The sequence below is a fragment of the Sminthopsis crassicaudata genome, chromosome 5, assembly GCF_048593235.1.
Source record: "Sminthopsis crassicaudata isolate SCR6 chromosome 5, ASM4859323v1, whole genome shotgun sequence".
Lineage (NCBI taxonomy): Eukaryota > Metazoa > Chordata > Mammalia > Dasyuromorphia > Dasyuridae > Sminthopsis > Sminthopsis crassicaudata.
Window position 1 is genome coordinate 283369138 of NC_133621.1, and position 27903 is coordinate 283397040.

Sequence of the window (27903 nt, forward strand, 5' to 3'; positions counted from 1 at the left end):
ATGTGCCAGGTGCTATGCTGATCACATTATGATTATATCTCATTTGATCACAACCCTCCGAGGTAGGAACTTTTATTATCTTCATTTTACAGATAAGGAAACTAAGGCAGAAAAAGGTTCTCTTCCCTCTTTCCTCCCTTTTCCTCCTCCTCCTCCTCCTCTTCCTCTTCCTCCTCCTTTCTTTCTTCTAATAGTATTTGATTTTTCAAAATATATGCAAAAATAGTTTTCAACATTCACCTTTACAAAATCTTGTGTTCCAAATTTTTCTCTCTCCCTCCCCTGTCTCCTAGAGAGCAACCAATCCAATATAGGTTAAACATGTTCAATTCTTCTGCATTTGGTTGCCTGCAAAAGATCAGATCAAAAGGGGAAAAAACCACAAACAACATCAACAATACAAAAGTGAAAATGCTATGCTGTGATCCACATTCAGTCTCCATACTTCTCTCTCGGGGTGCAGATGGTTCTCTCCATCACAAGTCTGTTGGAATTGACTTGAATCACCTCATTGATGAAATGAGCCAAGTCCATCACAGTGGATTATCCCATAATCTTGTGGTTGCTGTGTACACTGTTCTCTTGGTTCTGCTCATTTCACTGAGCATCACGAGTTCAGGTCTTCTTGACTTACAGCCCAGTGCTCTGTCTCCTTTGTCACCTCACTGATGGAGGGGTCTTCTGAGACTTGAGAGGAGGAGATCGGGGGAAGTATCACTGAAAGGGTAGAGTTGAGTTGGACAGAAAATTAATTGGTAGAACAGGGTTATGGAAGAGGGTTTGGAGGGGCAGGGCAGAAGAAATGAGATGAGCAAATAAGAAAATGTATAATGTTCTGGGGATGATAGAGTGATGACAGCATAGACCACGGGGAGAATACTTTCAAGTCACATGGATAGAGCTTGTACTAATTGTATTCAGGTGGAAGGAAACTACTTTGGCACTGATTTTCCATTTTCTATTTTTTCCTCTTAAAGGAAACAAAAATAATTTAGACCAAAACTTCTTCCAAAAAGGTTGTTCTGATATTCTTCAAATATTAAAGGTAAGACTTCATTACCTGTATTTAACATTTGATAAAATATATAAAAAAATCCAGAGCATATATATTATTATATAAGGCCAGATTTTCTTTAGTTAAAAGGTTAATTATGGAAAACTTTTTAGAATTTAAATGTCAGAATTTATTAGGTTCTTGGTTCTTAGAAATATAATTCATAACTTAAAAAATATTACTTTGGCTCTTATCTGTCATTTCACTCATATCGATTGTCCTTCTGGAGAGATCCAGTGATTTGCCCAAGATGACACAGCCAGTGAGTGTCAGAGGCACTCAACTTTGATTCTGACCTTATATAATACTATATTATTACTATATTACTACATTATAGCACTATAATAGCCATCTTGTTTTTTTCATTTCTTTAAAAGAAACCAAACAAGATCTCCAAATGATTTTGTGTTGTGAATTAGTGTTTATATACATGTGCTACAATTCTGTATTTCTTATAATTTTCTGAATATTGCCTTTTTTAAAAAAATAGTGTTACATGAATGTTTTTGGATTACAAGTGCTTTCAGAATTGAATTTAATGTGTGCAGACGACTTGCTATTAATGAAAATCATCTTTCGTTTATAGTCTAGGTCTAAAGGAAGGAAGTGATATTTTTTAAGCCATTATAATGGCTGATTAAGAAGTAATCAGTCAGATTACTCATGGTGTATTTAATTCAGTTATTAAGACATTATCTAATCAACCACTTTTGCTTTGGTCCAAATCAAATTGAGAGCAGTTGATTATCCCTTCTATGGGCATGACCATGGTCTTGTAGATTTCAATTAAGCCAATATTTCTTAGTCTCTTTCTTTGTCCTTAACAATTCACTGGGTATCATGTTAGACCCTAAGGATGAATGTATTAGAAGGATTTTATGATTTTATTAGAGGGAACTTATTTTTTAGAAAGGAAGCTAGGGTGACACTGTACTGTACAGAATGCCAGACCTAAAATCAAGAAGACTTCTCTTCCTGAGTTCAAATCCAGCCTCAGACATTTCTGAGTTGTATGACCCTGGGAAAGTCATTTCACCCGGCTTGCCTCAGTTTCCTCATCTGTAAAATGAGCTGGAGAAGAAAATGGCAAACCACTCCAGTATCTTGACCAGGAAAACTCCAAATGGGGTCATGAAGAATCAGGCATGAATGAAACTACCGTATAACAACCTTTTATTTATATTTTTAGTTAAGCAAAAGATGCACTTTAATTCTTCCCAGGAAAGTATATTCTACTCTCAGGTAGTTACAGATGGTAGGATCTCTTTATGTTGAACTAAAGCATGCCTCTCTTTAATGTGATCCATTTATCCTGGGTCTCCCTTCTGGAGACAAATTTATTAAAACTAACCCCTCTTCCATATAAAAACCCACAAGATATTTGATAGTTTTCTATTCCCACTAAGTATCTTCTTTTCTCCTGGCTAAAATTCCACAGTTCCTTTAACTACCACTAATCTTTATATTTAATTCTCAACACGTAAAAAACTTCAACATTTCAAGATTATAATGACTTGTTTAATATAGCTTTTAAAAGAATTTTATTGTACTAACCATCAAAGCTCCTCATAGTTCAAATGATTTGAGAGATTTAGGAAGACATAAGGACAGGATCTACTCTAGCTTTTCTTTTACTAAATTCAAGAATTGCGATTTAGCAGAGGGATTATTTGATTTAAAATAGACATAGGATTCTGGGATTGTTGGAAATCGCTCTCATTAAGTTTTCTTATTCTTTGATGTAGAAAACATTATCTAAGAATAATTATCAGTGACTATGTAAGGTTTCCTTTTTTTTCCCTCCCTTTTAATAGATGGCAGCTTCTCTTTGTAAATGCAAACACTTGTTTAATTACTTTATATATGGTTATGCTTTCTTTTATACAATAAAAATAGCCCTAAAATGTATGTAAATTGTCCTAGCTAAAATGTTTTACAGCAGTATGGTCAATTCCTGCAATCCTTGTTAATTTAGGAAGCTAGGAATGAACAATTTTATTGTATTGCATTTTGATTTATTTTGTTAAACATTTCCCAATCACATTTTAATTTGGTTCTGATTGTACTTGGCTCATTAACCCTGAACCTGACTTCTCTTCTGTTCTGGGGGAATTAAGAATTCCAAGTATTTATTCTATGTCTTTTATAGAGTAAAACAGATTTTTATGAAATGAATAATTAACTTTTTAATTAAGTGAGTTTTCCAATGTACTTCCTCCTCTGGGTGCTCTCTGCTCCCCTGAGCCCCAAAGGTCAGATTCTGCCTTGGATTGAAAGGGCACTTTATGGGACTGCCCTCCTTCACTGGTGAGCTCCAGCTGTTGCATGTTCTTGGATGTTCTTTTACGAATCACTCAGAAGACACAGTCAGCTTAAAACAAAAGCATTTACTAAGATGGCTCAGTAAGGACAGCGTCTACAAAGAGACCTTTCCATAAAACCAGGGTACATTCTTCTGCAAACACAGAATCAGTGGAAAGAATGGGCCCAAACTTAGCAGATCCGGGTAACCTGTGAATAAGGGATACATGTAGCCAAGGCAATTCACATCTTGGGGATTTCAGAACTTTCACTTTATTTTTCTTCTTGTGGTGTCCTCCTCTTCCTGCTTCTCCCTGTTCCCCTTACACATATGCGTGCGCGCACACACACAACACACACACACACACACACACACACACACACACACACACACACACACACACCCCACCTCAGACACTGTCTACTGTACAGGTAGCTCAGGTGGGCTCTCTTTACCTGCTTTTCTCTCTGTCTCTCTTCCTAACTGCCATGGCTGACTTTCTTATTTCATAGCACTGTTCTCGTCTTTCAGTGATTCTATTCCTTGGAGCCACTTTCTACCATGACTGTCTCTGTTCCTTATTGAAAATGATACCTCCTACAGAAGTACTCAGTGATGCAGATTTGAATGATCTGTATATTTCCCAACATGCTATTTTCAAAGGGACAAATGCTTTGATATAATAATGGCATATCTTCAAAGCATTGTTTCTGAATTTGCAGTAGTGCTTGCCCTTTTGGTTCTGGTTCTGGTTCTGGTGGGTTGGTTGTGGATCTACATAGAAGAAGTTTTGACGTAAGCCATGCTTCACTTCACTGTCCTTTCTGTCTGTCCACCTACTATCTTTCCAGTTCTGGAATTATAATCAATCAATACTGCCATTGCTACAGGATGGGATGTTTGTTACTGCATTACTCACCATTACTATTATTTCCAAGACAAAAGAATATCTTCTTAGTCACCACTGCTGTATTTGTGTCACCTCCTTGCCTTTTAGAATCTTCTCGGGCAGAAATTATATTGCGTTTGTATTTATGTCCCTAGAAGTTAGGAAAGTACTTCGCACAAAGGAAGTGCTTTAAAATGCTCTTTTTCAAAAATTCATTTAATAAAATTGTCTTCATTTCAGTTCCATCACTTAAACCAGGACTTCTTAAATTTTTTTTCTACTTGTGATCCCTTTTTGTTGAAGAATTTTTACATGATCCCAGGTATATAGATAGGTATATAAATATTTAAAAATAAATAGTAGGGGCAGCTAGGTGGCGCAGTGGATAGAGCACCAGCCCAGAATTCAGAAGGACCCGAGTTCAAATCTGGTCTCAGACACTTAACACTTCCTAGCTGTGTGACCCTGGGCAAGTCACTTAACCCCAGCCTCAGGAAAAATAAAAAAAATAAAAAAAAATAAAAATAAATAGTATATGTTTAAATACTATATATATGTTTATATATACAAACATTTACTGGTAATAAATCATGGGAATAATAAAACACGGGAAACCTCACCCGGCCCGGACACGGAAAGGATTGACAGATTGATTCTATTGATCGTATTTTTGTGACTTAACCATTCAGTTATGTGACTGTGTGGGGTCACAATCCACAGTTTAAAAGGTTTTGACTTAAACTAATTTAAAACCTGCCTTTGCTGTCACTTAATAAGTCAAAATAACATAAAGAAAAATTTTTGAAGAAACACTTCATTTTTATTAGTAAAAAAACATGGCATATCTTGTTAGGAGAATGATTTTCAGCTTTGTGCACAATTTATACTTAAAGATAAATCAGTCTTAAAGAAATATAGGCAATTTTTCAATAATACTTCTGCATAAATCTTTTTCAATGTTATCTTTGGATAGGGATTAAAATTAGTTTAAAGTTTGTATCCCATTTATTTTAAAGAACTTCCCAAAAATTTACATCAGTTTTTTCAGGAAAATATCTTTGTCTTTTAATCATTTTTAGAAAACACCTGAAGAGCAATTACTTTTGGCTTATGAGGTTCTCGGCCAAGCCATTGCAATGATAGGGAAGTCTCGTACAAGAACTACATTGCCCAATGGAACATCAGTATATGATCATTGTTATACCAAGGTAAGAGTGTATAATTCTTCATTTAGAAAGAATTGGATTATTTCTGGGAATAGGGTTCATCTTACAAGTAGACAGAGTGGGCAGCCACATACCTCTCTGATACCCTCTTTGAGGTGGGTATGAGATGAATGATTCTCGTCTTTCCTTCTCCCTTTTCCCTCGTCTTTTCCCTTCCCCTCCTCCCTTCTTTCACCTTTTCTCTCTTTTCTTTGCTGCCTTCTTCTGGATCTCTTTCTCCCTTTCTATCCTGCTTGAGAGCTTCTCATCCTCTTTTAGTTGATTTCTCTTATAGAATTTTAGTTCATGGGATCTTAGCTATTCTTTCTCTGAAATTGATTCTCCTCATAGACATCTAGAATGCCTATTCCAGGCTTTCCTCTCTTTCTGTATAGCAGATTGCAATAAAATAATCTTGTCCTTCTCTCCTTCCAGCCCCAAGCTTTCTATTATTTGTTTTCTGGCAGTCAGTTTCTCTTTGTTGGGGAAAGTCAAATCCAGAGTAGAATATTCCCCTTTTTGGCATGTCTACATTTTGAAGAATGAAATTATTATGAAGGCAAGTGAAAAGATTATTAACTGCTTTGCTAGTCACGCCATGCTTTTGGGACACTGCCTCATGGTATAACTTACCTTGCTAAGAGTCTTCAGGAGTGAGAAGTTTGCATCAAACAAGATGCTTTGGGGGTCCTTAGACAAAGCATTTCTATATTGGTAATGTTGTGAAAGAAAAATCAAAACAAACAAACAAACAAACAAATAAACAAAAAAACCACAAGAAAGAAAAAAACAAGCAAACAAAAAAGTGAAAATAGTAAGCTTTGATCTGCATTCATTCTCCATAGTTCTTTCTCTGGATACATGGCATTTTCCATCTCAAATCTTTTGGAATTATCTTTGATCACTGTATTGCTGAGAAGAGTTAAGTCTGTCATAGTTGATCATCACACAATATTGTTGATATTGTGTATGATATTCTCCTGGTCCTTCTCACTTCACTCAACATCAGTTCATGTAAGTCTCTCCAGGCTCTTCGGAAACCAGCCTGCTCATTATTTCTTACAGAATAATAGTGTTCCATCACATTCATATACTGTAACATATTCAGTCATTCCCCAATTGATGGGCATTCACTCAGTTTCCAGTTTCTTGTCACTACATAAAGAACTGCTATAAAAATTTTTGGTACATGTGAGCTCTTTTCTCTCTCTCTCTCTCTCTCTCTCTCTCTCTCTCTCTCTTTTTTTTTTTTTTTGATCTCTTGAGATATAGATCCAGTAGCAGCAATGTTGGATCACAAGATATGCAGTTTTATAGCCCTTTGGGCATAGTTCCAAATTGTTCTCCAGAAAGGTTGGATCAGTTCACAACTCCACTAATAATGCATTGATGTCCCAGTTTCTCACATCATCTTCAGCACTTACCATTATCTTTTCCACAAAGGCTCTTGAACAGGGGTTTAATCAAGGGATTTAATTTTTAATAGCAGTTTTTCTGCCTTTTTTTGTTTACTCAACTGCATTTGATCTTTAATTTGCAGATTCCTGTCCATGGTTCATTGCAAATAGTTCCTCTTTTTTAAAAGCTGTGGTCTCAGAGATCTTTTGGGAAGAAATCAAATTCTAGATGTTTCTTTTTTATTGAGCTGAATACAAAATAAGAAAAAAACAGAATAGAAAGACAGAAAAGAAAAAAAACACCCAAAAATCTATTGTCATCTGCCCATCAGAACATCAGGGAGGATTCAAAATATATAACAAATTTCCATTTCAAGAAAGCATATATCATAATAGAGGAGGTTATATTCATGAATATCAATCTTTCCTTTGCTTCTTGAAGGTTATTCTTTTGTTCTCAGCTATGTACTTTTTTCTTTATTCTTTTTTTCTCCTTTTTCATCCCTTCCCACTTCTCCAAGCAGTAGAAGTTAAGCACAGATATATTTAAATATACATATGTGTGTATTTATGTGCATGCACACACATATAGTCACACTCATATACCTACTTATACAACATATACATATAAATATATTTGTATATGCACTTATACCTAAATACATACATATCCACTCATACTCAGGCACATATATTGAATACATATACATTTACTCATACTAAATAGGCATCTAAAAATATGGCTGACATATAATGCAGATTTCTCTCTTCATTGAATCTTTTAAGTTTGGCTTTGTCTAAAATCAATTATTGCTAGCCTTATCTTTTTTTTTTTTTTTTTTAATAAATTCTATTCCTAATTCTTGTTGTAGTGATTGTGTGTATCTCTTATTTTCTATCCCTGCTAACTCTTCAACTATAATTCTGCTTCTTAACTTGTTTTGCTATTATTAATTATCCTCCCCCCATCCGTGGATCCCTCCTTTATTTTCTCCAACCACCCTTTCTTGCCCTCTTCATCCCATTTCTAGTCCTCTACACAACTATTAATCTAAATATCCTTCTGTACACCACCTTATCCTATGCCATCTCTCCGCCATTTATCCCTTGCCTATTAATCTACAATTTTGTCCCACTGCCATAAACATCAACTTTACCTCAACCTTTGTTTTGAGCTACCCAATTATCAAGGCCAATCTTATACATATGCAATACATTTCCATGTTAAAAAACAGTTTGTTCATGTTAAGCTCCTTGAAATTAATCTTTGATATTGACTCTAATGTTTCTATTTTATTCTATATTAAATTTCTTATTAAATTCAGCATTTGGTTGAGACAAAGTCCTGGAAATATGCACATTTATTGAATTTATATTTTTTTCCATTCAATATTATGGGTGATTTTGCTAGATATGATATTTTTGGCTGTAGACCTGGTTCTTTTAGTTTTTAGTATAAATCATTTCACTGATAAATCCCATAATTCTAATTGTTGCACCAACATATTTGAATCAATTTTCTTCTGGTTTCTTGCAAAATTTTCTCTTTAATTTGTTTTTTTTTTTGGAAATTTGACAATACTATTTCAGCAAAAGAAATTTTTTTTAAAAAAGAAAAAGGATCTATATATGCAAAAAATTCATAACAGCTCTCTTCTTAGGGCAAAAAATTTGGAAATTGAGGGATGCACATTAATTGGGGAGTTACTCAAATTGTGATATGTGTTTGTGATGAAATATTATTGTTCTATGGGAAATGATGAGCAGGATGCTCTCAGGAAAAAACCAAACACCTGGAAAGTCCTCTATGAACTGAAACAAAGTGAAATGTACCATATACAAAGTAATAGTAATGTTGTGGGATGACCAACTGTAAATGACTTTGTTAATCTCAGTAGTACAATAATCCATGACTACTACTCTGAAGGATTTATGATGAAAAATCCTGTTCATACTCAGAGAACTGATTGTGTCTGAAGACAGATTGAAGCATTTTCTCTCTCTCCCTCCCTCTCTTCTTCTCCTCCTCCTCCTCTTCTTCCTCTTCCTCCTCCCTCTCTCTCTTAAACTTAATTTTCTTGAGGGTTTTTATTTTCATTAGGGTAGGAGATGTATTTTCTTTCACAATTTGACTTTTATGGAAATGTTTTGTCTGACTTCACATACTTAGAACTCAACAATTAAAAAAAAAACAAATATAATTTTTTTTTGTTTTGAATGTAACTGAGGAAAAATTAAATAAATCAAAATTAAAAAAACCCCCAATATTCTTATATATTTTCCACAAAGGATTTCTTTGAGGTGGTGGTCAGTAGATTTTTCAGTGGATTTTTTCCTATACTTTCTCCTCCTATCACTCCAGAACAATTTTGTTGGATAATTTCTTGCATTATTGTATCAAGGTTCTTATTTTAGTTAGAGCTTTCAAGCAAACCAATTATTTGTATATCTTCTCTTGATTTGTTCTCTAGATCTGTTGCTTTTCTTATAAAATGTTTCACATTCTGTTCTATTTTTTTCATTCTATATATATATAGTTATTTCTTGTTCCCTTGTAGCTTCCCTGGCTTGTCCTTGCCCAATTCTAATTTACAAAGAATTATTTTCTTTTTTGAGACTGAATCTCCTTTTCTAATTGGTTAATTTCTTTTTCATAATCTTGCTTTTCCATGACAGTTTTTTTTGTTTATTTTTAGCTTTTCCTCATTGTCTCTCATTGATTTCTGAAGTATTTTTTGAGTTCTTCTATAATTCTTTTCAGGCAGGTAGCCATTTTAGTTACTCTTTGGGGATAGAAAAGGTTTTGTTTTTGTTTTTTTTACTTCATGTAAAAAGATGAACCCTGGGTTTCCCTATTCCTATAATAAGTTTCTATAGTTGGATTTTTTCATCTTTATTGGTTTATTTTATTTTATTTTTTATTTAAATGAGAAGTATTAGTGGAAACACCTCTAGCTGTGGAGTGGGGGGATGGTGCCTTTGCCTTTACTTCAGATCTTCCCTCTGACCAGGAACTCATCTGTGGGGAAAGCTTGAAATTTATAAACTTACTCCACCATCTTCTCAGAATCCTTTCCATTTCTAGTTGTTTCTTGTATCTTTTTTTCTCTTTTATTCTCTCAGATCAGGTCAGATGCTCTTGTTTCTTCTTTATTATTCCATACGATTGGAAAGATTTGTGACTTCTAGGTGAAAAGAATAGGAAACAAGATAAGTATGACACACACTGAAAGGGGAGTCCTCCAAAGTCAAAATTTCCATCTCTCAATTTCTCCAGGCACTGACCCTGGGAGGAAAAGGGTTTTATTAGGGTGAATGATTTTGTCCTTTATTTTAGATAGGATTCTTGGTTTTTGTTTGGGGTGTATGCGTGTGTTTGCTAATTTTAATGTTTGGATAACCCTGTTTCCTCCTAATTTGCATGTGACTTAAATGGACAAAAGGTTATCCCTCCAACAGAAGAAAAAATTGACAAGCCATTTACAGCCAATAGTTTCATCATGGACTTGCAACTGGAGATCATTATGTCTCAGCATCAGATCGCTGTTGCACTTCTTGATCAACTCAAAGGTATTAGTCACTATCCATGTAGCTTCATGATGCTAGAGCAGTTCTGGGCCAAATCCAAGTCTAGAACTAGTTTAACAAGACTATTAACTAACTCTTTCTGATCAACTCTTTAACATCTAGGGAACTAAATTTTAATGTTTTTATTTTTTCTTTCCTTTTCTTATTTTTTGACAATTTAATTGATTTGTACCACCACACCATTAGAGTTAAAATGTGAGTTATTAATGATTCATTCATAATAATATTTTAAACCCTGAATAAATCTTGTAATAATGTGTCAATGAACTAGGAAATAATACTTTTAAATGAATGAGCAACAATTTTAATGAGTTACAGTAGATTATTAGTAATATAAGCTTCTTGCGTCTTACTGAGAGGGGAAGACATCAAGGATTTCTGTAGACTACGATGTTATCAAATGAATGAATGAAAAAGCATTTATTAAGTACTTAGTGTGTGCCAAGAATTATGCTCAGTCCTGAGTATATTAATACCAAAGCCGTGACAATGTAACTCCACAAGGAGCTTACATTCTAAAAGAAGACTACACAAACATGGTAATTTTGGCCAGGGAAAAGTATTTTAGTTTGGAAATTATGGGAAATAGGGAAATAGAATGACACATGTTTTCCAGCGTTAATGGTAGCTTTGATTGTTGTTCCCAAACTGGAAAGCCAGGGAGCAATATTCTGGTAGCCACAATGTGGATGGCAGGATGTTGGCTGAGGAATAAGGTTGGAGTATAATTGGTTGTAACTGTAGAGAGAATGGGCAGTGTACAGATGCCTTTTATGCAAGAATCTGAAAATACACAAGCTCCTAGAATGGGATGGGCCATCCCACAAGGTCATAGTTTTTCCCTCTCTTCTCTTGCTCTGGCTCCTTAGTATCACACTCCTAGCAAGTGCTAATCTGTCTGCCTTCTGCCCAAAGACTTCCAGGATGAGAAAACTCAATATTTTCTGATGAGTCTAGTTATGACTAATAAGTTTTTCTCCACATGGAATTGAAGCATTGAGGAGGGTTTCCTGTACAATGTGGTATTTTGGTTGGGACTTGAAGCCAGGAGGTCAGTACTTGGAATGGGGGAGGGAGGGTATTTCAGGCATAGGAGACAGCCAGAAAAAAAAATTCCTGGTGCTGAGAGATGGAGTGTTTTGTTTTTAGAACAGCCTGAGGCTTAGTCCTGAGAAATACCCAGACCATTTTTTAAAAACCAAAATGATTTTTATGGAATAAATGTCCATATTAGTGATATTGTGAAAGAAAAATCAGAACAAAAGGGAAAAGCTACGAGAAAGAAAAAACAAAAGGGTGAACAAAAAGGAGACTCTGCACCGAGTCTCCCTAGTTTTCCCTCTGGATGCAGATGGCATTTTCCATCCCAAGTCTTTTGGAATTGTTTTAGATTGCTGAGAAGAGCCAAGTCTATTTTAGTTGATCATCACATGATCTTGCTATTACTGTGCACACCCAAACAGGCCATTTGTGCAAGAGCATTAGGACATCCTCTCATGGATCATTGGATGAATAATGGCACAATGACCATTACAATGGAGAAGGGTGCATCTTCCTGTCTTCCCCTGGTCATCCTTCACTTTATCAGTGCCCCCCTGGGAGTGAGCATGATATTTCAGCAGGGCTGGCTAGGGAGAAGAATAGGAACTTCCCTTTATGCTGCTGGACATTCAATTATTTTTGCATGACCCTATGTTTTTCAAGGAAATGGAAACTTCCTCCACCTAAGCAGAATACCTCTTGCTGCTCTATAGGGTCCTAGAGAATTTTCTGGGGCCTTGAGAACTGAAATCACTTGTTCAGGGTCACATATTCAGGATGAATCAGAAGCAGGGTCCGAATCCAATTCTCTCTGACTCAGAGACCAGCTCTCAGTCTACCACACTGTATTCCTCTCTGGGAGAAACAAAGTCCTCACTAGATACTTTTCTCTTGGAATCATGCTGATGAGATGCTCAGTATTGTTTGTCCGCTATATTCAGAACACAATGGCAACTGGGTGGTGCAGTGGGTAGATCACTGGGCCTGGAGTAAGGAAGACCTGAATTCAAATTGGTCTTAGACATTTACTAGCTCTGTGAAGACTTAATCTCTTGTCTGCCTCATTTTCCCCTTCTATAAAATAGGGATAATAATAGCACCTAACTGCTAGAGTTGCTATGAGGCTCAAATGAGATGATATTTATAAATTGCTTTGCATACATAATATATAAATGCTAGCTATTGTAAATGATGACGATGATGTTAATAAACAAGCCTGAATTATTTCCTTTATTAGGTTACATTTTAAAAAATTTATTATATATATATTTTTTATAATATTATCCCTTGTATTCATTTTTCCAAATTATCCCCTCCCTCCCTCCACTCCCTCCCCCCGATGGCAGGTAATCCCATACATTTTACATGTGTTACAATATAACCTAGATACAATATATGTGTGTAAATCCCATTTTCTTGTTGCACATTAATTATTAGCTTCCGAAGGTATAAGTAACCTGGGTAGATAGACAGTAGTGCTAACAATTTACATTCACTTCCCAGTGTTTCTTCTCTGGGTGTAGCTACCTCTGTCCATCATTGATCAACTGGAAGTGAGTTGGATCTTCTTTATGTTGAAGATTTCCACTTCCATCAGAATACATCCTCATACAGTATTGTTGTTGAAGTATACAGTGATCTTCTGGTTCTGCTCATTTCACTCAGCATCAGTTGATGTAAGTCTCTCCAAGCCTCTCTGTATTCCTCCTGCTGGTCATTTCTTACAGAGCAATAATATTCCATAACCTTCATATAATTAGGTTACATTTTTGACAAGACTATTCTATTTGTTTCTACATGATTCCATTTTGTATGGTCTCACACACACACACACACACACACACACACACACACACACACACACACACACACTTTTTCTGCTGTAAAACACTGAGTAATTGGAGAATTGAACCGAAGACTCTGCCCTGATTAGACCTCAGATCTACTTTCTTTTATAAGTTTGAGACTGACTTTGTCAGATTTTTAGGTGCACTAAAATTTATTTAATCCAGATACTGGTTAATTTGAAATAATACAACTCAAAGCAGCTGTGATTCCCCAAATGGTTGTAGAGTGTTCCCCATGAAAACTCTTTGCCTGATTTGAAATACAGATAATACATAAATCACAGCTTAAATTGGGTCCTGAGAGCACCCTTCATTATTGCATATATCGGAAAATGGGAAGTAAATGGAAATCAGTCTTTGGTGAAACGATATCAGAACACCTCCCAGATTGCTCATTGACAGAACAGGGATTGAAATTATAAACAACTTAGGTTTTTAACGGCATATTCCTTATTATCAGGTATATATTACCTTATTAATTTGTACTACTGTATTGAGTGGTACTTTTCGCCTCCACTGCCCTCTTATAATTTTGGGAACCATGATTTTTTTTCTCTCTTTATTATTTCCCCCCGTGGGCTGATTTTGTTCTTAGCTATACTCTGAAGGCTTGGTTAAAGCAGTTGAAGAAGCAAAAATAACCATGTTTTCTGTAAATTAAAAGATAGCAGCCTAAAGACATGCTGAACGGTGAGTGGTTAATTGCTTTGACCAAGTCAACACAATGCTCTTCTGGGGGTTAGTTGACTTTTTGAGGGTGTTCTATTTTGAGACAAGGGGGTCAGTAGGGAGTGATGTATCTGGGGTTAGAAGACCTGCCTTAGTAAATTGGAGCAGGTCACAACTTCTCTGGATCTCGGCTCCCTCACTGATAAAATGAGAGGGGTGGACAAGGTGGTTCGGAGTCCTTTCTAGTGATATGGGGATGGGTAGGGTGTGGGCGTGTGAGTTCACTGAAAGAGGAAGCTAAACTCCTGCCACTACAGATCTGCATCTTCTCCACAATATTAAAAGTTGCTTGATGTTAGGATTACTAAGTGAGAACTGAGGTTTTCTGGACAATTACAAGGTGAGAACTCAGGTTGACTTGATAGAGGGGGCAAGCTCATTGGCTGGGGTGGTTCTTCCCAGAAGCCCTTGCATTATCCCATGCCCATTCTCTGGGAGAATAAAAGAGAGGACTCTCAGAGAAAGAAGAAGACTCTCTGCATTACATCAGGCCTGACGGGGCTCTCTGCAGGAAGGGAAGTCACTTCTAAGGACAAGAGTCCTTAGAAGAGCGATCCAGCAGCTTCTAGAGACAACAGCTCGCAACAATTGGCGCCCAACGTGGGGCAAGGACTTTTGCTTATCCTGACAAAAGGAGCTAGACCAGACCTTCGCAATTTGGCGCCCGAACAGGGACAGATACGGTCCTGATTCCAGTGGAAAAGCTTCTGATCTAGATCTCAGTCTCTCTGACCCAGAACCGTGAGTAACGAGGAAACTTTGTTAAAGATTAAGTGAGTGTGCTAATAGATAAATAAGGAACTTGTTAAGGACTAAACCAGGAATCTCTTATAGCTGAAATGGGGCAAACACCTTCTGTTCAAGGAAAATGTTTAGAGAGCATCATCAAGGTTATGAAAAGCCAAGGATTGATTATAATTTTAGAGGAGATTACTGAACTTTTAAGAACTGTGAAGGTTATATGTCCTTCTTTTTCTCTGGAAGAAGAATTGGATCCAGATGAATGAGGAAATTGGAAAAGCATATGACTTCAGAGAATACCTCCATGATCTTATTGGTGTTGGATGAGATGGATCAGTTGGACAGCAAAGGACAGGATGTGTTGTACACACTGTTTGAATGGCCTTGGCTGAAGAATTCCCGACTGGTGTTGATTGGTATTGCTAATTCTTTGGATCTTACTGATAGAATCCTGCCTAGACTTCAAGCTAAAGCAAAGTGCAGGCCACAGCTGGTGAACTTCCCACCTTACACAAAAGAACAGATAGCTACCATCTTAGAGGACCGACTTAAGCAGGTATCTAGTGATCAGGTCCTGGACAATGCTGCAATTCAGTTCTGTGCTAGAAAAATCTCTGCTGTGTCAGGAGATGCTCGCAAAGCACTAGATGTTTGCAGGAGAGCTGTTGAAATTGTAGAATCAGATGTCAGAAACCAGACTGTCCTCAAACCACTGTCTGAATGTAAATCTTCAAAGTCATCATCCCAGTCTCCAGTTCCCAAGCGAGTTGGTCTTATTCATATATCCCAGGTCATCTCAGATACTTATGGCAACAGAATGGCCTTGAGTCAAGAAGGAGCTCAGGATTCCTTTCCTCTTCAACAGAAGATTCTGGTTTGTTCTCACTTGCTCTCCTGGGGGAGAGGGTTTGCTTGTATTTCTTCAGCAGGAGAAGGAATCAGATGGGTGCCAACGAGTCATATTCGCCTTGTCCACCAGAGAGAGACAGAAAAAGAGAAAGACCTCAAAATAAAGGAGAAGATCTAAGAAACATCTTACACCGAAAGAGCATGGATAATAAAAAGACTGTTAAAGAACTTTAAAATCAGCAGGAATCATTGGACTTCCTCACACAAGATGAGACTAATGGACAATGGACTTATGGACATTTATAAATTTTCAATTTATGATTATTTGATTATGTTATATACTTCTAGCATGCGTTATGTTACTATGTTACTATATGCTTATGTAATTTATGTAATTATCTGTAATACTTCCCATATTGATGGATTTATGTTTCAAGGTCATTTATGTAATTATCTGTAATACTTCCCATATTGATGGATTTATGTTTCAAGGTCATGACTGTCCTATGTTCTAAATCAAAAGAAAGGGGGAGATGTTAGGATTACTAAGTGAGAACTGAGGTTTTCTGGACAATTACAAGGTGAGAACTCAGGTTGACTTGATAGAGGGGGCAAGCTCATTGGCTGGGGTGGTTCTTCCCAGAAGCCCTTGCATTATCCCACGCCCATTCTCTGGGAGAATAAAAGAGAGGACTCTCAGAGAAAGAAGAAGACTCTCTGCATTACATCAGGCCTGACGGGGCTCTCTGCAGGAAGGGAAGTCACTTCTAAGGACAAGAGTTAACAGCAACTACCTGGAGACAACGGTTCACTACAGGAAGAAGAATCTGTCTAAGAGATTTGAGTAGACACAGCAGATCTCTTCCCAAAGAGCGATCCAGCAGCTTCTAGAGACAACAGCTCGCAACAGCTTGAGGACACCCAGGTTGTCTTGCCTCTGGTGACAACTTTGAATCCATCCCTTTCTGGAAGAAATGACTTCAACAGTACAATCAAATTTCTTGCTGTCTATTCCCTACATCGAACTGCCTCTCACACTACTATGATGGTATATAATTTAAAAATTTTGGAAATAACAGTTGGTTATAATTTTTCACTGAGATGCCAAGGTTTGCCTCAGAAAAGCATTTCCAAATGGGAATGGACTGCTTCTATGCAGTGTTCATTTCTTGAGATGAGGAGGTTGTTTGTCCTTCCATAAGCTATCTCTTCACTACACCATGATTCCCTCCTGCTAATTTTGGTATCTTTTATAAGTTGAGGACAGTATCTTTTTCAGAATAAAGACATAGTTTATCTTTGATCAGTCTTTTGGACACAAGTCAAAAGTTTTTTTCTTTTGAGTCTTTTTGTAGTCATCTTAATTATCATATTTTAAGTGCCTACTATGTGGAAAGGTCATTCTAGCAGATAAATTATTGTATTCAAGATACCCAGCTTCCTATGACTTAGCTTCCTATAGAATTTCTTGAGCCTGATTCACCTCAGAGTGATCCACCTCTCTCTACCTCCCTGTTTTGTTTATCAAACTTGTCCATCATCATTTGCTTTTTTCTCTTACCCTTCTGTCTCAGATGAAATATGTCTGCTCTTTTCCCATTTCTTTGATTTGATTTCTTTCCATATTGCCTTAACAATATATTCCCTTATTCTTCTAAATCTTTATTTTCCATTTGTTCCTTCTGCTTTGTCTGTGAATATGATCAGATCAACAGATTCCTAAAAAACCCTTCCTTTGACCATTCTTCTCAATTTGGTTGACCACTCGTTTATACTTTTGAGTGATTCTGTTTTTCATTTGAGAAATTGAAGACTTTATTTGTGGACATTAAATGTTAACAAAAACTTTTCATTTCAGTTAGAGCTTTGCTGTCCTTAGCAAATATGCTGACGTGCTTTTGGTAAGTAAGGTCTATCATTATAAATCCTGAATAATTCTGAATAATTCCACACTTTACAGATTAGGAAACTGATGTAGGAAGCATGGGAGGCAGGATCTGAAGCCAGATCCTCTGGCTGTAGAATCATGCTGTTTCTCACATGGAGAGTTTTGAGTCCCCTCATCTATCTGATCATTATCCTTTGGATGTGCTCTGGTTTCATACTGGGCTTTTGAGAACATGATACTCAGGGTGTATTTTGAAGAGTTGGACTGTTTCTTCCTTGGTGGTCTTGTTGTACATCTGTCAGGAGAAATAATAAGTCCTGGTTCACTTGGTCATTGTTTGGATTTTAATGGCTCAGAAACAAATAGCCATTGTTTCTATTCTGACCATAAATCCTGGGGGTCTTTCTCTTCCAGAATGAATTTTTTTGAGTAAGCAAACTAGGTCATCTTTTGCCTCATTTTTATGTAGCTTTAACACTGAATGGGTGTTGTCCCAAACAAACTGAGACTTGGGAAAGATCTAGCTAGGCCAAGGTCTCCCACTGCATCCGGAACCATCTCCAGGCATCCTGACCTATGTCTAGCCATTGGACTCCAATAACTCTGGAAGGGAGAGTCAGGTTAGTAACTTTGCACAGCCCTGCCTCACTCAAATCCAAATCATTTGCAAGTCTAGACATCACCCTCTTTATGTCATTGGGCCTTTTTGAGAATGGAGGATGACCTCTAAGATTGGCTAAAATGATAGGAAAAATAATGATCAATGTTGGAGGGGATGGGGGAAAACTGGAACACTAAAACATTGTTGATCCAACCATTCTGGACAACAATTTGGAACTGTGCCCAAAGGGCTGTAAAACTCTGAATATCCTTTGATCCACCAGTGTCTCTCTTGAACCTGTATCCCAAAGAGATTATAAAAAGGGGAAAGGACCCACATGTACAAAAATGTTTGTGACAGACCTTGTTTGTAGTGGCTAGAAACTGGAAACTGAATGGATGCTCATCAATTAGAGAATGGCTAAACAAATTGTGGTATATGAATGTTATGGAATATTATTGTTCTATAAGAAATGACCAGCAGGATGATTTCAGAAAAACCTAGAAAAACTGACATGAACTGATGCTGAGTGGAGCAGAACTAAGACAACATTGTCCACAGCAATAAGATATATGATAATCAACTATTATGGACTTAGTTTCAACAGTGAAGTAATTCAAGGCAATTCCAAAAGACTTTTGATGGAAAGTGCCATCCACATCCAGAGAGAAAACTGACTGACTGTATCACAACATAGTATTTTCACCATTTTTCGGCTGTTATTTGTTTGCTTGTCTTCCCCCCCCCCTCATGTTTTTTCCCTTTTCATCTGATTTTTTTTGTGTGTATGTGTAGCATATGGAAATATGTTTAGAAGAATTGCACATGTTTAATCCTATATCAGATTGCTTGCTGAATTGGGGAGGGGGTAGGGAGGAAAGAAAGGGAGAAAAATTTGGAACACAAGCTTTCGCAATGATGGAGGTTGAAAACTTATTTTTGCATGTATTTGGAAAAATAAAATACTATTAAAATAAAAAAAAAACTACAAAAAAGAGAGTGATAGATGAATAGCAACAACAATTAAGGTGATATTAAATTTATTCATGTGCTACCTTTATTCCAATAATGCTAAGAACTTAAAAAGGCCAGGGAACAAGCCACACAGTTTGTATATCTTCACAGCACCTAGCATAGACTTAGATAGGAGGTACTTCAGTAATAGTTGTGAACTAACCACAGACTAAAAGCTTTTGGTGGTCTAGAATGTGCTAACTTAACTACCATTGTTAAATGGCCAAGGCAGAAGTGTGTGTCTCCTTTCTCCCTCTCTCCCTCTCTCCCTCTCTCCCTCTCTTTTTCTGTCTCTGTCTCTCTATTTGTGTCTGTCTCCCCCCCTCTCTGTTTGTGTCTCTCTGTCTCTGTCTCTCTCTTTCTCTCCTTTCCTCCCTCTCTTCCTATCTCTCTCCTTCCCTCCCTCTCTCCCTCCTTCTTTTCCTCCCCCTCCTCCCCTCCTCCTCCTCCTTCTTTCCTTCTCCTCCTCTTCCTTCTCTTCTCTCTCTCTTTATTGCTGTGTATAGATAGGTGCTTCTATTTCACAAAGCAGGAGGGAGAACTCCCAACATCAATTTCTTGATATATTTAAGAAGTAAGGTAAAAATTAAAATTTAACTTTTGGTTAGGTACATACTAGCAAATAAAGAGGAGAAATTCCATATCCCATATAACAATAGAAATTAGCTGTCAAATCAATTTTTCTTCCTATCAACAAGGAAAAATAAGGAAAGTGTGTTTTAAAATCTGTAGCTTGGGAACTCTTAAATCTAAGATCTTGTGAACTTAAAAAAAAAGTTGATGACTATTTCAGCATATTTGTCATCTTTTGTAATTCTGTGTATTTTATTTTATGTATTTTCCATCATGATCTAAGAAATAGCTTGTGGGCTTCATCAGACTTGCAAAAGAGAGCACAACATAACTCCTGTGATTTTTAGATACCTGTAATGGAAAGCAATTTCACTTCTTCAGACATAAACCTGAGTCTAATGGTGAGTTGTCTTCTTTTTTCAGCTTGGGACACTCCTCTCCAGAAAACTGGCTATCCCAAAGAAGCTCAAAGTACACAAGGGCCTTCCACCACAAGTTATTTCACAGGTAAGATATGGCTACGATTTGACATGAATTATATAAGCTAGGACAGCACATTGAACCTAGTTTTGATAGAAGGATGTTTTCACACGATCCTTCCTGAAATGAGTATTTTGTTTTACAGAATCATATGTACTGGGGAAAATCAACAAGAATCGGCTATCTAAAGCAAGTTACTTGATGCAGAAAGCTCTGTTATTATTTGAGAAAGATCCCCACCAGGATCCCAAATTACTAGAGGTGATGTGTGGGACAAAGGGTGGCAGATTAATTAAATACTTATTTAAATTAATTGAATAGTCTATATTTTTATCAGTGTGGTATATTTCCTCCATGGACACAAATTATAACCTTTCCATAATTTAATAAATGGAAGTGTATAGTTTGTAAATGATAAAGCAAGTACCAGTCTGCATTGGTAAATAGAGCACTGAACAATTATAAAATTAAGTCTGCTTCAAGAAAAAAAAAGTCCTAGGCTTTTTAATATGGATTTTATTATTTAAATAAATTTTAAAAATAACTTCATGATTTTAATAGATTAGAAAGGAATTTTAAAAATAATCAAATTGATATTTCAACATTTTGATTATCTTGGATCTTGAATTGCTTTTTGTAAATCAGCATGTCACTTAATTTTATAGTTCAAGTAAGAAAGGAACAGAAAGTTGTTTATTAAGTGCTTGCCGTGTATGAAGCACTAGGGACACAGCTAGAAAAACTGCCTCCAAAAGCACACATGCTGATGGGGAAGATTACATGCAGAGGAAGGTTCAGTTTTAAGAGGATGTAAAATATAGTAATCACCTTTGACTTCCTGGAGACCTTGTATTATGTTTTTAAAACACACACTCAGTCTTGGTGAAGAGGTCCAGATATTTCTTTAAAAGCTTTTGTGTTTTGATTGAAACAGTGCTTTGCAAAAACCTTTATAGTAGACAGTATTAACATCTCTTCCAGTGGCTGTCAAATCACCCCTCCCTATCTTCTTCCCTTCCATTTGCAAAATATCTTAACAACCTTGTAGGAAATGGTTGATTTGGCTGCCGTTTTTGAAGCATTTGCAACCTTTTTTTCTTTTTCTTTTTTTTAAAATGAGTTTTCCTATTGAAACAAATGCTTTCCTTTGTAAGAAAACATTTTCACACTGAAAACTTAACATTTTATGTAAAAGACACATGGCAGGAAGATGCGGCCTTGTGATTTCTGATAGTTCTTTCTGAATCTCTGAATTTCTTCTTATTCTCCATCTCTGCGCTTCAGATCTCAGAGGATAGAGTGCCAGTCCCGGAGTCAGGAAGACTAATCTTTCTGAATTCAAATCTGGCTCCAGACACAGTGATCCTTAGGCAATTCACTTAACTGTGTTTGCTTCAGTTTCTTCATCTCTAACATGAATCACAGAAGAATAGGACATTTAAAAAGAGAGACATAATCATTTTATTAATAATTAATAATAAAAATTAATGTTTATTAGTAAAAGGAAGGTCATTTGGCTGTCTCTTTTTTAAAGCCAAGACCATCATGAGGCAGACTCATGACTTACATATTCCCATTGGAAGAAAAGTGTTCCTGAGGGGGGCAATCAACTTTGATTGGTTAATAATTAATGAAAGAATAAATATTACAGTGAGGGACTGTATCTGAAATTTGATTATGTCATTGATTTCTTATGTTATCCTGTGGCTTTACACAATCTATTCAAAGAATTTATGATGGAGGCTCAAGCCTGAGAAGAATAGAGTTTTGCCTTAGAATAAGAAGTCTGATTTAGTTGGGTGGAATAGGAATACCCAGAAGAAAGAGAATGTTAATGGCGTCTTCCATCAACTGTGTCTTTGAGAGGTTGGACAAGGAAATAGGACAGAGAAAAAAATGGTTCTGCCTAATTTTAATAATTGGCTTTTAATTTGATATAGAAATAATAATTTCTCTCAAGGAAAAGGCAAATTACTCTTGTATCTTTGTCAGGAAGACTACAAATGGAGGCATGAAGAATTGGACATCACTGAAAAATGATTGAACCATAATAACCTACCCCATAAACGCAGAAACGAGGATCCCTATCTTTGTCATCTAGACCATCCCCAAAAGTTACTCTCTAATAATTTGAAAAAAAATTACCATCAGTAATTTTTCCAAGGTCACAATGACTTAATGGCAAAGCTAAAATCCAAATGGTCTTATTCCCAATCCAGTATTTTTTTCTTTATATCACTCTGAACTTAGAAAAGTCATATGACCGCAGTAGGTTACAATTTTTTCATCCTTAAAATGGATGAAGAAGAATTGTTCCAGATAACCTATGACTTCCTGTCCAGCGTGGAAATTCCATCATTTAGTGCTGTTAATAAAGCAGGTAAAGAAAGGTCTCTTTTTGAGTATCATGAGTATAGAACTGAATCAATTTTATAAAAATAAGAGCCATTCCCCAATTGAGAAATGGTCAAAGAATATAAACTGACAATTTTCAGAAGAAGAAATCAAAGTTATATAAATATAATCATATGAAAAATGCTCTATATCATTAAATATTACCTCATACCTTATAGAAATGACAAATACTGGAGAAGATGAGAGAAAATAGGCACACTAATGAACTGCTTGTGGAATAGTGAACTGGTCCAACTATTCTGGAGAATGATTTCGAACTAGCCCAAAGGGCTATAAAACTGTGTATACTCTTTGCCACAGCAATGCCAATAGTAGTTCTATATCCCAAAGAGATCAAGGAAAAAGGCAAAGGACCTATATGTACAAAAATATTTACTTCAATTTTGCTTTTCCTGGTAGAGGTATCTTCCATATTTGTGACATAAAAGGAATTTGGTAGGACTCCCAAATAGTTTATATAGTATTGGAATTATTTATACATTAAATGTTTGGTAAATCTCATTTGTGAACCCATCTGGTCATGAGGACTTTTTCTTTGAGAGCTCAATAATGGTTTGTTTGATTTCTTTTCCTTAAGATGGGGTTATTTAAGTATTCTATTTCCTCTTCTGTTAACGTGGACAATTTATATTTTTGTAAATATTCATCTGTTTCACTTAGGTTGTTAGATTTATTGGTATATAATTGGGCAAAATAGCACCTAATAATTGCTTTAATTTCCTCTTCATTGTGATATTCACCTTTTTCATTTTTTGATACTAGTAGCTTGTTTTTCGTCTTTTTAAAATCAAATTAACCAATGGTTTATTACATTGCTTTTTTCCCATAAAACCAGCTCTTAATTTTACTTATTAGTTCAATCATTTTCTTACTTTCAATTTTATTAATCTTTTCTTTTATTTTTTAGGATTTCCAACTAGATGTTTAATTGTGGATTTATAATTTTTTCTAGAGTTTATTACTTGCATGTCCATTTCAATGATCTGCTTCTTATTTTATTAATGTAAGCACTTAAAAGATATCAATTTTTTCTTAAGTACTGTTTTGGCTGCAGCTTGTAAATATTGTCTGATTGTTGTCATTCTATTTAATGAAATTATTATTATTGTGATTTGCCCACTCATTCTTTAGGATTAGAGTTACTTAGTTTCCAATTAATTTTTATTTTCTCTCTCCCACAACCCTTTTTTGAATGTAATTTTATTGCATTGTGATTTGAAAAGTATGCATTTAATATTTCTACTTTTTGGCATTTAGTTGTTATGTTTGTATGCCTTAATCTTTTGTATTCTCATTCAATTTTCTCTAGAAGTCTATCATATCTAACTTTTATAAAATTCTATTAATTCTCTTTAACTTTTGTTTTTTTCCCCCAAAGTCACTGTGAATACTTTGACATCATGTGTTGTAGCCCAGTGAATAAACTGATATGCTCAGTTTTTGCAGCAGGCTTCTTCTCAGCTTCAGGTTTTGTGTGTATTTGTGTGTGTGTGTGTGTGTGTGTGTGTGCATGTGAACTTTTGGTCAGAGGGTTTGTTTTAAGCTATGAGCTTCTTTTCCACAGGTTTCTTTGCTGCAGAGGCTTCTTTTCTGCTGTGTTTTTTTGTTTGTTTGTTTTTTTGTTTGTTATTTTTGTTTTTGTTTTTTTCTGCCCTGGAAACTTCTTTGCTCCTGCAAGTTTATCTACAAATCCTTCCTCTTTCTCCTCCTCCTCCTTCTTCTCCTTCTCCTCTTTCTCCTCCTCCTCTTCTTCCTTCTCTCCTTTTCTCCCTCTTTTTACTTCTCCTTATCGTGCTCTATTCTCCTCTTCCTCCTCTTCTTCCTCTTTTGCTTTTACAATCTTCTTTAGGAGGCACCTCTTTTATTTTCTGTCATTAGCCTGACATAGAATTATATTCTGGCACATCACCTTGGCATATAGGTTCCACTTCACTGTGATTCTCAAATTCTTCAGTGGATTCTTCTTTTTTCTTTTTAAATTTATTTATTTAATATTTTTCCTCAGTTACATTTGAAACAAAAATTTTTTACATTTGTTTTCAAGATTTTTGAGTTCTAGGTTCTCTTCTTTATCCTTACCCACAATTAAGAAACCACATGTGAATTAATTATTCAAAACATTTCCATAAAAGTCAAGTTGTGAAAGAAAACATAAAGCTCCCACTCTAATGAAAATAGATTCTCAAGAAAAATTAAGTTAAAAATAGAGAATATTAGAGAATGTTTTGATCTACATTCAGACTCAATCAATTCCTTTTCTGTATATGGATAGGATTTTTCATTTCAAGTACTTCAGAGTATGTGTGGGTAAAAGTACTATTGAGAATGACAAAGTCATTTATTTATAGTTAGTCATCCTAGAATATCGCTATTATTTTGTATACAGTATATTTCACTTTGTTCATGGAGGATGTTCCAGGTTTTTTCCCCAAGAGCATCCTGCTCATCATTTTCCAGAAAACAATATTCCATCAAACAAACTTGCTTCAAATTTTTTTTTACAATTACTATTGCTAATTGTATTTCTCCCCATTTATCTCTCTTCTTTCTTTCTTTCTTTCTTTCTTTCTTTCTTTCTTTCTTTCTTTCTTTCTTTCTTTCTTTCTTTCTTTCTTTCTTTCTTTCTTTCTTTCTTTCTTTCTTTCTTTCTTTCTCTCTCTCTCTCTGTCTCTCTCTCTCTGTTTCTCTCTGTGTCTCTCTCTGTGTCTCTCTCTGTCTCTCTCTCTCTCTCTGTCTCTCTCTCTGCCTCTCTCTCTCTCTCTCTCTCTCTCTCTCTCTCTCTCTCTCTCTCTCTCTCTCTCTCTCTCTGTCTCTCTCTCTGTCTCTCTCTCTCTCTCTCTCTCTGTCTCTCTCTCTGTCTCTCTCTCTGTCTCTCTCTGTCTCTTTCTCTCTCCTTTTACTATGTCCCTCCTCAAAAGTGTTTTGCTACTAAGCACTCCCGCCCCCAGTATGCCCTCTCTTTTATCACCCACCCTCCTTCCCATATCCCACTTCACTCCTATTTTCCTGCAGGGTAAGATAGATTTCTATACCCCTATTGAGTATGTATGTTACTTCCTATTTGAACCAATTCTCCCTCTCTTTCTCCTCCTCCCATCCCCTGCAGTGGATTCTTCTTAAATACTTGTTGACAATTTTTTTGTGGTGCATGGAGGATCCTCTAAGTCCCTGGGCTTGGTAAGGTCTATGCCAGTCATCTTGTGCATGACCAGTGCCATGTACCCTACAGGTCATCCAACTTGTGGAAGACACTCATAGTCCAAATACAGAACATCTCACATGACCACCAGGAGCAAGTCTGTGAGGATTCAAATTACTCACATTAGGAAGAGTAATATTGCAGGACCATTTCCAAAGACTTTGATAACACCATTGTCTTCATTATAGATGGTATGAGATCCCCAACACTGGATCATATGGTTTCTCATTTTACCTTCATCAGCTCTCATTTGCTGATCAACATATTTTGATGTCATTCCATACATTCAATTTCTTAAGCAGCAAAATGGATTCTTTGGTTTTCTTATATCCCTTGACTTTGTCTTTAACCACTATAGGAAAGTCTCAGACTTACTCAATTTGATGACCTTTTGATGTGACCAGTGCCAGCATGGCAGAATCTGCCCACACAGAGCAGATGGCATAACATTTTTATGCTGTGTTCATTTCATGGTGCTGGTGGAACCAAGTCTTGGTAGGAGAAAATATGCATATGCAAAAAATATATATATTTCCAAAAGCATTCTGGCCAGAGCGATGAGTTACTCTACCCAAAACTCAAAGAATTTGAGCAGTAGCTCTGCTAGTTCCCTAAGATTAAGCATTGGTCTCACAACCTGCTAATTCACTGACAGCTTAAAATTGTCCATTTTTTTTAAGTTGGTATGAATAAAATTCACAATTATCTGGACAAATTGGAGCCTTAAAAATCAGGCAAGATAACATTTTAAAACTTTTTTTCCCTTTTTAAAAATAATAGCTTTTTGTGATCACAACTTTTGGGATAAGAATTCACTATTTGACAAAAACTGCTGGAAAAACTGGAAATTAGTATGGCAGAAACTAGGCACGGACTCATACTTAATACCGTATACCAAGATAAGATCAAAATGGGTCCATGATTTATGCATAAAGAACGAGATTATAAATAAATTAGAGGAACATAGGATCGTTTACCAATCAGACCTGTGGAGGAGGAAGGAATTTGTGACCAAAGAAGAACTAGAGATCATTACTGATCACAAAATAGAAAATTTTGATTATATCAAATTAAAAATCCTTTGTACAAATAAAACTAATGCAAACAAGATTAGAAATGGAAGCAACAAACTGGGACAACATTTTTACAGTTAAAGGTTCTGACAAAGGTCTCATTTCCAAAATATACAGAGAATTGACTCTAATATATAAGAAATCAGGCCATTCTCCAATTGATAAATGGGTCAAAGGATATGAACAGTCAATTCTCAGAGGATGAAATTGAAACTATTTTTATTCATATGAAAGGGTGTTGTTGCAAATCACTATTGATCAGAGAAATGCAAATTAAGACAACTCTGAGATACCACTACACACCTGTCAGATTGGCTAAGATGACATGAACAAATAATGATGAATGTTGGAGGGGCTGTGGGAAAACTGGGACACTGATGCATTGTTGGTGGAGTTGTGAACGAATCTAACCATTCTGGAGAAAAATCTGGAACTATATTCAAAAAGTTATCAAACTGTGCATACCCTTTGACCCAGCAGTGCTACTACTGGGCTTATATCCCAAAGAAATACTAAAGATGAAAAAGGAACCTGTATGTGCCAAAATGTTTGTGGCAGCCCTTTTCGTAGTGGCTAGAAACTGGAAGATGAATGGATGTCCATCAATTGGAGAATGGTTGGGTAAATTATGGTATATGAAGGTTATGGAATATTATTACTCTGTAAGAAATGACCAGCAGGAGGAATACAGAGAGGCTTGGAGAGACTTATATCAACTGATGCTGAGTGAAATGAGCAGAACTAGGAGATCACTGTACACTTCAACAACAATACTGTATGAGGATGTATTCTGATGGAAGTGGATATCTTCAACAAAGAGAAGATCCAATTGAGTTCCAGTTGATCAATAATGGACAGAATCAGCCACACCCAGAGAAGGAACACTGGGAAATGAGTGTAAACTGTTAGCATTTTTTGCTTTTCTCCCCAGGTTATTTTTAACCTTCCTAATCCAATTCTTCTTGTGCAATAAGAAATTCGGTTCTGAACACATATATTGTATCTAGGATATACTATA

The 27903-nt window shown here is 36.0% G+C and overlaps 1 protein-coding gene and 2 pseudogenes across 4 annotated transcripts in view; 2 read left to right on the forward strand and 1 right to left on the reverse strand.

Annotated features, from left to right (window-relative positions):
- Window positions 1–27903, forward strand: part of CFAP54 (cilia and flagella associated protein 54) — a 279694-nt gene that overhangs the window by 60406 nt on the left and 191385 nt on the right. For all 4 annotated transcript variants that reach the window (XM_074271318.1, XM_074271319.1, XM_074271321.1 and 1 more), the window contains 5 exons: window positions 978–1045; window positions 5325–5453; window positions 10291–10417; window positions 20142–20225; window positions 20344–20459. In XM_074271318.1, the coding sequence (XP_074127419.1) occupies window positions 978–1045; window positions 5325–5453; window positions 10291–10417; window positions 20142–20225; window positions 20344–20459 (524 nt within the window). The remainder of the gene's footprint in view (window positions 1–977; window positions 1046–5324; window positions 5454–10290; window positions 10418–20141; window positions 20226–20343; window positions 20460–27903) is intronic.
- LOC141543139 (cell division control protein 6 homolog pseudogene) lies at window positions 15056–15835 on the forward strand (annotated as a pseudogene).
- Window positions 25807–26558, reverse strand: LOC141542727 (large ribosomal subunit protein uL4-like; annotated as a pseudogene).